The following is a 10,855-nucleotide window of genomic DNA, read 5'->3' as shown; positions in this document are numbered from 1 at the left end:
TTTAGTTCGGGGGCTCATACCACGTGACGATACTGAGTCTGCGCAGTGAGTTACCATTACGTCATGGTACATGCGGTGCTTCAACGTTGGTTCGACGTTTTTCCGCGTTTTGTTCAGAGAAGAGAGGTTTGTCTGATTTTATGAGGCAAAAATCCTCTAAAAAATAGCTGTTTAGAGCTCTAGCCTGTAATGATAAAAAGGACCCAAGCTGAGGTAGTGTTTCTGGATCACAATTACTGCGCTCCAGTTAGTCTTACCCAAGAAATCGCGACGATCAAATCTTCTTTCATCATGGCTGACAATGGCGAAACTTTGAGTTGGGAAAAAGAAATGGGGATCGAATTTGATCCTCCAAATTTACAGAGTGCACTACCATGTTCTGCTTTATCACCATCACATAGTATCGATAGTGGATTTGACAACGAAATGAGTTTACTGACGGATTTTAATTTGGAGGATTATCTTACTGGTTTTGGAGAAGGAAAGGTCGACTTCGGTCCACAGTTAGGAGCTCTGTTTCCTGAAGAAGATATCAGTGAGAACGCTATTGATAAGCCTTCCAAGACTCAGCAAACCCAGAAAACTGCCACGAGAAATTCTGTAGCTAAAATTCCATCTGCAAGCACTTCTACAGAAACCAAACGATGGAAAGTTTCGGCAAGACAGAAAGCCATGATGGAAGGTCCGATAGATGAAGAGGAAAAGAACAAAAAGAATGCTATAGCTGCTCGTGAAAACCGCCTAAAGAAGAAAAAATACATCGAATCTATAGAAATAGAAAATGGAGAGCTGAAACAAGAAAATGCAGTTCTGAAAGCAAAGGACATAAAGCAATCAAAAGCTGTTGAGAAATTAGAAAATGAGGTTGCTTATTTGAAGAATGTGATAGCTAACCAAAGCACATTGTCTGCGTTACTGAAGAGTGTTGTCTCCACGCCTGGGATATCTTTCACATCTTCATTTGCTCCACAAGAACTTATGCATACATCGGCACCGGCCATTGATGTTGACGATGACAAAACTGATGATGATGATGATGACACCAGAAGGTACAAGACTAGAGGTAGCAGGAAGAGGAATTTGGATGCTGCTACTCCTTGTTCGCCCAAGAAAAGATGCAGGGATGTCAAGGGTGGTGTTTGTCTTCACGTCAACCAAGACAAAGTTTCGCTGGAATTCTGTGAGGAGTGTAGCATCAAGGCTCATGAAATTGGTCATAAATGAGAAAGTGACAACAAAATGTCGGTATCAACTGAATAGTAAAGTATATATACTGAGTATAATGTTTGAGTATATCATAACTTGGCTGTCACGACCTGTAGGTAAAAGAGGTTCACGGATATAAAGTATACACTCTACGAGGATTTGATATTCATACAACCTTTGAAAACAAACCAAAAAAATCTACGAACCATAACCAGGAATATGTCCAAGGAGCAAATAGAATAGTTTAAGTGAACAAAATCCTTTGGAGCTGCCTGCACTCGTCCTCTTTTCTTTTTTTCCTTTTCAGATACACAAGATCAAGCCCCTTGCCAAAGATTACAGATGACTGAAATATACCAAGCTAAAGAAAACTTTGGTAAGGCATCACTGGCTTTGAGATAGTATGGCATTTATCTTGTACAGGCAGATGCAAGCAGTACTTCAGCATCTTTTGCTTAACAATTTCAGTTTATTTTTTTCCTTAACAATTTCATTTTTTTTAATATAATTTTTTTTCTTTACTTAAAAAATGTCCCTTGAAAGTAGTTTTTTTTGCTTTGGGCATTTCGTTGAATTTGTTCATTTAAATTGACCAAGTTAGTTATTATCTAGCATATTTGGATACCATCACATAAAAAAATTTTACATTTACTGTAGTACCCTGTCGATACATCATGTTAAATGCCATGTTATAAGCTAGTGGCCTTTTAATAAGCAGTAACTGATGACACCATTTTTCTTTCCAAAGAACTCAGGTCATCATGAACAATAATGACTGTTGTTTGCACTCATGGAGACCTTATAACACTTGTCTTGTGGATAATAGGTAATGTTGTGCGTGAGTAAGTGATAACCACTATTATAACCCTTTTATCATCTGTTAAATTGATATTCTTGTGATCTGATATAATGTTTTCAATCTTATTGGAGACCATGCAATTTCAGAATCATTAATTTTTGAATGAAAATTTTTGTTGTAAATATGTAGATACATACAGATATATACTCTTAGATTTTTGGTTTTCACCAAATGAGCACATAAATTTGTTAAAAAAAGAAAAATATTAAAAAATTTAAATGTCTAAAAACAACACATCATCAAAATTGAATGCCAAAAAAAAAAAAAATGTAAACGAAATTCATAACTTTCTAAGAGGAAGAAATAAAACTTGTTTGTAAATATTATGTGTCTGTTCTATCGTTGTTGGGTGGTTCTTACCCTGTCTAGTTGACATGCGTGTAAATCAGCCAAGAAGTTGTTTCAGGTTCAACATAACTTAAAGATTAAGCAAATGTTTGGGCATGGAAGAGATGGTGGGGCACACTAGCTATAAGCAGCAACAAACCAGTGGTAGACAAGACTTCTAAGGGATGGACCATTAGATAATAGGGCAGCGCAGCCATGACGTCATAAAAACGAAGACAAAGGCAAATTTGGACAAACAAACTTACAAGTTTACTTTCAGCAAATAATTTTCACAGCCGATCGCAGTTGATCTTAGTTTACATGGGTTATCATTGTAACTTTAAATAAAAATAAAATCGGTTCGTATAATTCTCGTAGCAGTTAAACAGAATGCGATGTTTGTCCCAATCTTTAAGCTATTTTTAGAATCAGCGCACTGCGCTATCGAGGGGATGTTGCAAGAATTTATTTTTGAGGATGGGTGAAATGCATTAAACTTTCTCTTCAAACATTGTATTTACTTCTGCTGCTTGCATTTCACTTGATGTGTTAACAAAAGCAAGGTAAAGAACTAGCATGCTTTTTATCCTAAGGATTTTGGTTTTCAGTCAGAAAAAAACATGATCTAAATTACAATCTGAGTTATTCATGCCCTGACCAGAGGTGGTTTGTGGGTATTGAAAAGCTAGGTTATGATGGTAAAAAAATTCTGATAAATTACACTTGAAATTTAACTGTTCAACAAGCTCTATACAATATAAAAAGACTTTATTCATTACATGTAGTTTAAGGGAAACGAATAAATACTTTTGTAAGATAATTCAAGCAAAATAAAGAAAGTGGCTTGTAAAGATACTTGGAGAAGGATGGTAGAAAAGAAAAGAAGGTGAGGAAGTAGAGAAGCTTCGTAAGTAAAGCAAAACATGGTACTGTCAGAAGCTTCGTAAGTAAAGCAAAACATGGTACTGGCAGGATTTCTATGTTGTTAGTTCTATCCTGCGTACCTGCCCAAACAGTTACTTTCAGCTACTGTAGCCGCAGCAAATGATGGTACAAGCTCTTGATGAAAATGAAAACGTTCTAAAAGTATACAAAGTTGTATCTGAAATGAAAGAAATCAAATATAAACACCAAGTGCTCTTTTGAGGATTTTTCTACTGGATAAGCAGTTGGACCCATTACAATGACCTTGGGATCTTTATATTAATGAGGGGGTCTTGAAATTTTAGTGACCCTGAAAAGGGGATTGACATACTAATAGGAGGTTGGTGATGAAAATTGAAAATTTTTTCAACCATAGTTTACAGCCATTCTCAATTGCGCCCTCTAGCGATTGTTTCTGTCGCGACGAAGAAGGTTTTGGTGGACGTCAATCACAAGGCATTTCCATAACATTGTTGGAAAACACAAAGCTATAAGGGCACATGCCTATAGAATGTCATGGAAACGCCTTGAGTGACGTCCACCAAAAGCAGGAAGAGGGGGAACCAAGAGTGGGAACTGGATTTTGAGTTTTTAAGGTGTCGGGATTTGGGAATTGTCAGAGTTTTCAAGAAATTACTTTGTTTTATCTGGAAACGTCAGAAGGAAGAAATTTTAATTTTCATATCTAAGGGACTTAGTCTAATATTAAGGGATTTTGATGTTAAGGCGAGCAGGATAGTGGGATTGGCAGTAAAATTGGACATCATCTGAGAACCCTATTTTGACCCCTCCTAAGAGGCCCAGGCTTAGAGATTCTTGTACAGGGGTTGGTATGTTAAATTACCTGCTCAAAAGCTGTGGTAAACTTGCAATAACAGGTCCATACCCAGGTGAATTGTCAAATAACTCAAATAAAGGTGCTGCAACTAGTTTGTAATTCCTTGGAACTGCAAAATTTGCTACAAAATACAAAAGATCAATGTGTAGTTCCAGAAATCATCCATACCCACCCCACAGAGGAATTTGGAATTTCCGAAGAGTAGGGGGGTCAGAGAAAGAACAAAAATTACAGAGTTTGTATGGAAGAAAATTGGAAATTCCGGGGGGTAGGGGGGTGCCTTAAAAAAATTCCTCCATGAGGAGTGTATGGATAATTTTTGGAACTACACAATGTTGATAAGTTCTTCTTAAACTCAAGAATTGCATTCTTGGGATTGAGTCTATTAGTAACAATCTCATTTACCCCCAGGCCTAAGGGAAAGTGGGTACAATACGTACTTTATTGGGGCTGGGCTATAAACCAATGCAAGAAACGTTTTTTGAAAATGGTTGTAGCCTTCCCCATTTCACTAGTAAAGAAATCCATAACCCTCATTTTATTAAGTCAACAAGGAAACTGCTTTTGTCAAAATAAAATAGATTTGACATTCCACAAAAGAAATTAAAGGGAAGGTAGGAAAATACAATCAATTTGTTATTTGTCTGTCTTTTAACAAATCATAGCATAAAGTGACAAGACCGATTAAGAATTTTGCACAAACCTTTTTCTCCTAACTGAATAAGAAATAGCTTTCTTTGTTCTTTTGGTCTGGTAATGTGTGCTGGAACGTATGGAAACTGGAAGTGAAAAATCCACATTTATGGATTTAGAACAGCATATGAAAGTATCCCGTGTAAAGTGTACCAGGGGAGATGCTAATATTCCAGAATAAGCTGTTTGCATGATGCCATCATTTTACTACCACTATCAAAATGCTTCATGATTTTTTTTCTTATTTAAAGTTGTATTTCCTCATGAGAATAGTAAAACAATAATTGATGCTAATTAACTGAACTAATAAAGTGTGCGAGGTTGTCTGGTTAGTGGGATACCGGCAGTGGTAGTAAACGATGCTATAATGCAAGTGATCTATTCACTTGAAAATCAAGCATTTGCTGAAGCAACACACTAAGAAAGGGAGGTTAGAATCTTGAGGGGTGGGGGCTATCCCCCCATAACTCCACTATCCTTATCCACATCCTAAAAGAAGAAGAAAGCTGTATTATAAATTAAAAAAACTGTAATAGCATAGTGGCATAGCAAGAGTACCAGAGTTTGAGGGGCAAGCACATAATCAATTCATTTACTTATTTATGAGGGCAGGGACACCACAACACCTTTTTTCCAATTACAGTGGGCCCTGTAGAATTTAGCTTGGCACCGAAGATGGTTGTCACCAGCCTCTTCAGTGGATCTTTTACGTCTGCCTTATACAGGGTTACAGTAGTGAAGACAGACTTGGCCTACGGTTTTAAGTCCTTGTCCGAGAAGACTTGAAAGTCTAACCATTTGCAGATATAATTACAAAGGCAGCACCTTCTCCTCAGTTATTTTAAGACCTTGAGTGTTGGTCTGGCCAAGGCTTTAACCATGACCCTCAGCACAGCAGACCGATGTTCTTACCAACTGAGCTAACAGGGTGGAGGTAAACAATAATGTTTTGGGAGCGACAATTCATAGGTAGCCCAACAAAATAGAAAAAAAATTATGACCTTTTGTGCAGCAAGCACCCTCCTCACTACACCCTTCCTGCTTGACTGTCATTACCTACCTGAGGGGCTTCAAAGTTTGGTCTCCACCAATTACAAAGACAATCCTCTACAAACCAGTCAGGCTCAGGTCCTTGTTCAGGCTTACTAAGAATCTAAATTATGAACAAATAGATGTTATTAAGTAGGCAAAATTGATTATGGTTTATACCCTTCAGCCTCATGAGATATTGACTCATAGACCATGAGGGCGATAGGAAACCAACTAGTTGGTCAAATATATAAATGCAAACAAGTTTTGAATTAAAGTTAAATTTAAAGTGCTAGTCTTACAAAAATATAATAGTTTACTGTCTAAATATCATTTAGATACAAGACCAGGAAGATGTTGTATTTAGCGGGTAAAGTTATTCAAAGAAAGTGATTTCATGTGGGCAACACTTCAAGGCTTCATCCACAGCTTTTCTCATGGTGTATTTGTAACCAATTTGATTCATTCAACAGACATTTTGTTAGAATGGTTATCAATAACATACCACATTACAGACAATATCAAAGAGTCAGTACGTGGGTATGAAGGATACCAGTTGTGCGTATGATGTCGCACATAAATTAAAATGCAATGGTGGCATAGCAATGACAGACAAGCTAGTTGACAATTTTCGGAAATAGAATTCAGACAAGAAAAGTTTTTTTTTTGAACCAATAAATTATTTTATGATAGAAAATCGGGGATTTTTTGTGTCATTTTCGTAAGACAAGCACTTTAATTTTTTGGTTTTCAAAGCTGGCCCATTTCGTTACTAGTAGGCTATAACTTAAGTAGCCTAGTAGTAGATCATCCAATCAGAATGCAGCATTGATTTGTCAGACTAATAATTAAGTAATATTATTATTTATTACTCAATAGCCCACTAGTAGAGACTAGTATTTTTATGAACTTTTGTCTAGTGAACTATTACAGACCAAGCATTCTGATTGGTAAAGTTACAAGCAGTCTAATTCCACTAAAGTCTAAAGTCCACTAGTAGAGACTAGTATAATTTAGAATAAACTAATGGCAAGAGAAAATAAGCTAAGAGAAGGAATCCCGATGCCCCATCATGTGCACACTTTGATGCTATTTTTAGAATCATTGATGCTATTTTTAACTTGTTACCATGCTCATGCGATAATCATGCTTCCCTTTAATGCCTCGTTTTAGGACACGAAAAGTGCCATATTTCGCCATATTTTGTTTACTGCAAGACTGGAAGCCGCCTACCCTCAAGAAATCAACCAATTAGGTTCTTCGCTCAAAATATCTCCAAGCTAAAAATAGCATCAAACTGTGCACATGATGGTTACAAGGCTATATAGGTAGGATCCTATCTCTTAGTTTACATTCTCTTGCTAATGGACTATTGTGGACCAGACATTTTGATTGGCTAGTCTAAAAGTGATCTGTTTATGAAAGAAAACTGTTTTCTTTTTTTAACAAACAACTTATGCACAGCAAATGCCAAATTTAAAGACAAGATAGATACAGGTCGGATTTCAAATAATGAAAATCAGGATTACCTCTGTCATTGACCTACGCAGTCCATCTATTTCATCCTCTCCTGGCATTAATTCTCCTCCAGGTCTGAAAATCACGGATTATCAGAAATATTTTTAAAATGATTTTGTAACATCAAGTGGTAATAGAATAGACTAAAGAAATTTATTAATTAAATCCGTGAAACAATTGATGAAATAGACAATATTAATTATGGAATCAAGAGAGAATCAATTACAGTCACCTCTCACCTCTAGGGAGGTTTAACTGGGTGTGATTGATGAACCAGGTTTTAGATCAGTTGAAGGAATGCTCCAATCATATTTATATATCATTAGTTATTTGTTGTGAAGTGTTGTGTCCCCGTGAGTGTAGGCCTGAGAAAGACTGTTGTTGGTGGTGACTGACATTTGGACAACAAAAGCAAAAACATCTTCAGAGTCCATTGAGAAACGAAAGACTGTCGATGGTATTTATAACTCTGGTTCGGTCGTAATGTAAACGGGAATTAGTCGGTATCGTTATGTAAAGATATGTGGATGTTATTATAAGTTGCAGTTTTTTGTTTTAGGTCATAAATGAGTCTTTTGTAAGGTGCCGGTAATTGTTGACTTTGGTTAAGTGGGTTTGGTTATAAGCTTGTATACCAGCTTTCAAGTGTAAGGCGTTGGTGGTAGTTGGTGCCATATGTTGATACATGTGGCAGAGTCCCAGTCAATAGTTCAGCGATGTGGTTAATGTTAGGATCCTGTTTATTAGTGACGCGTTTGTGTTCAGTAAGTCTGTCATTTAAGGTCCTACCAGTCTGTCCGATGTAAGTGGAGTCGCAGTACGTGCAATCTATTTTCTAAATAGCTCCTTGTCTTTTAAGTGGTTTGTCTTTGTCTTTGATGTCAGTTAATAAATGTCGTAAAGTCATAATAGGTTGGTGAGGAACACAGATGTTATAAGGTTGTAGAATTTGTGCTATAGTCTCAGAAGTCCCTTTGATGTAAGGTATGGTAGCAGTCGTGGTAGGACTTTAGTCGTTGGCTTTGTTGGTGAATAGTTTGTTGCTGTGGGTATTTTGTCTAATGAAATCAGCCTTGCTTGTTCTTATGGAACACATGTTGCAAATATTCGTCCTCGTCATGAAGTTTGTCAAGTGAGTCACAAACAAATCGTCTACTAAGCGTCTTAATCATCATGATCAAAGATGACTGATCCAGTAGTCTGTCAGTGTGTGTGGGTTTGCAGTAAACAGTAGTGTGTCTACAGTTGATTGTTGTTGTGGCCAACCAAACAGTCTAGAAAAGGTATAACACTGTTTTCTTCAATCTCTCTTGTAAAACGTCAGTCACTACCAACAACAGCCTTTCTCAAGATTACACTCACCTGGACGATCACACTTCACGACAAACTGCAACACCTGGGTTCAAAACATTTAATCTTATTTTTAGTTATCTCATACAGACAAAGTTGTGAAGCATGGCTCTTACAATTTGAAAAATGTTGTTCCCAGCTGAAGTAACAAAATGTGTGGCAAGCCATGTTCATGCACAATGAGAACACCTTCTACAGTTTTCCTCATTCCATACTTCTCATATTCTTCCCTGATTAAAAAAAATCAATAATTATGAATTAGTTCACAATTGCACTATTTCACTATGACGTCACATAAAAACAATCTATTGTTTAAACACGAAAGATCATGATCGTCGGAGGGGGTCAAATCAATGCAAATTCTCCAAAACTTGTTCTAAAATCCACGAAGAGAAGTAGAATAGCCAGCAAACGCTCAGAATATTTTTAAGTACATACCAATACATATCATATCTGAAAACCAGACCATTTTAGATTAAACTGTTTTGCTAGGAGCAAATTTTGTTGAATTTTCTATTGGATTTGGCGATTCTATCCCCCACATAAACAAGCAGTGACGTCATAGTGAAATAGGGCAATTAAAGAACTGAAAAATGCAAACATCACAAGGGAAGAGGTAAAGAAAAAAGCAGAGAACAGAGTGAGGTGGAGGACAATGATGAAGGGCCTATGTTTCCAAGAGATTAAACAGGAATAAGCAGCAATTCACAATTATTTTAAAACAATGTGCACCCATCGAAACATGAGATTTCTAAGCACAAAAAAGCGTGTAACAGTTGGCACCAGGTACAACAACTACAAAAAGGTAAATTTTACGCCGTGAAAAGACGAAAAAACTTTCTGACATTTCGGACGCTAGTCCTTCGTCGGAGTAAAAGAGTAAAATAGTCTACGATAGTAGAGCAGCATTGCTCTTAGGATGTGTAAAGCTAATTACTTAGAAGCAAATGCTAGTTAGAATAAGAAGAAATGTTTCCAGAGGTTTTGGACATACACTGTAGCCCTTCTGCCTAAAATGTTGTCAACACTGAAATTGTTCTTTCATGACAAATAAATTAATTCTAATAATCAGCTTCTGGGATGATTATTAATTGAACAAATGAATTCACTATAATAATATTTATTACCTCATTCTTTGAAATCTTGCTTGAACGGAACTATTCAGAGAAATAAGTAATTTAAAGCCAGTAAATATTTTAGCTAAATATTGTCATAAACCTTGACATAAAATGCTGAAAAGTAGCTACAGATTGATGTGTTTTCTCGCTTACCTGTCTTTCTCGTACAGAGCTTCTTTCGTACCAAACGTATAATTACTCAATGGATACCTTTAAACGTCAAAAGCATTCTCAAATCAAAGGAAAAAAAATCCTAACGTTAATGATCCCAAAACACGTGGATGACAGACCAAAATCTAACCCACTTTCAACTTGTTTTTGAGTTTAAACCCATTTTTTTTCAAAATAATTTAACATTCATTTCGGGTTTACTTACAGTCGTATCGTTTTTTCCACAGTTGCGCCTCCAGAGGAAGGTAAATACTTGCCAGCGTTGCTTGAAGAACGGTTTCTTGGCCATCCTGGACGAACTGAATTGGCCGCCATATTGAAAACCAACAAACGAAGACGCTACACGTGGGCTTCCTGTGCTTGACCCAGAGCCCTGTTAACTGCGCACCTGAGCACAGGCAGCCCAAACAAGGTTCCTGTGTATGGTTTATAAGGGAATGTATGGGAGTTATGATAAAGTCATGACAACTGCAGCAATTTTCGAGGCAAACTGTTGAGTGAAACATTTTATTGTCATAAACTTTGCATCTGCATCTTTGCATCAAAGACAACACAAATCTCTGTATATTTCCCGTCATCTTTGAGTGTCATCTTCGTCTTTTTGTTTGCTTGGGGGCAGGGGGAGGCAGGGGGGGCCATACGCCCCCCCTTCCCCCCTCGTGGCAACAAAATGGCGGATTTTTGGAATTTATACGGTAATTTTCATTTTCTTTGCTAAGTTTTACAAAAATAAAACGTGAAACGCATTCCCGAGTCTTTTTATTTGGTTCGGCGTTTCGGTGGCCGAAACAAAATGGCGGATTTTTGAATTTCGCTCCCCCC

General features: G+C 37.0%; 2 protein-coding genes and 1 pseudogene across 2 annotated transcripts; 1 reads left to right on the top strand and 2 right to left on the bottom strand.

Annotated features, from left to right (window-relative positions):
- Nucleotides 1-57: 57 nt before the first annotated feature.
- On the top strand, nt 58-2,345 carry LOC116308415 (uncharacterized). The gene is made up of 2 exons (XM_031718827.2): nt 58-1,582; nt 1,955-2,345. Exon 1 carries the CDS (start codon nt 190-192, stop codon nt 1,222-1,224), a length of 1,035 nt encoding a protein of 344 aa, XP_031574687.1. The 5' UTR covers nt 58-189; the 3' UTR covers nt 1,225-1,582; nt 1,955-2,345.
- Nucleotides 2,346-2,639: 294 nt separating this feature from the next.
- On the bottom strand, nt 2,640-10,385 carry LOC116308416 (cleavage and polyadenylation specificity factor subunit 5). The gene is made up of 9 exons (XM_031718828.2): nt 10,239-10,385; nt 10,016-10,072; nt 9,872-9,901; nt 8,861-8,974; nt 7,406-7,469; nt 5,908-6,000; nt 4,858-4,933; nt 4,161-4,275; nt 2,640-3,494 (listed from the first exon to the last, which is right to left on the bottom strand). The coding sequence occupies exons 1-9, from the start codon at nt 10,346-10,348 to the stop codon at nt 3,473-3,475; spliced, it is 681 nt and encodes a 226-aa protein (XP_031574688.1). The 5' UTR covers nt 10,349-10,385; the 3' UTR covers nt 2,640-3,472.
- On the bottom strand, nt 7,861-8,711 carry LOC148909156 (uncharacterized; annotated as a pseudogene).
- Nucleotides 10,386-10,855: the final 470 nt, after the last annotated feature.

Source organism: Actinia tenebrosa, unplaced genomic scaffold (genome assembly GCF_029948245.1).
Source record: "Actinia tenebrosa isolate PJP-AT-01 unplaced genomic scaffold, QUT_ActTen_1.0 PGA_scaffold2__45_contigs__length_23673736, whole genome shotgun sequence".
Taxonomy (NCBI): Eukaryota; Metazoa; Cnidaria; class Anthozoa; order Actiniaria; family Actiniidae; genus Actinia; species Actinia tenebrosa.
Note: the sequence above shows the minus strand (reverse complement) of the source record. Positions and strands in the feature narration are given on the sequence as shown.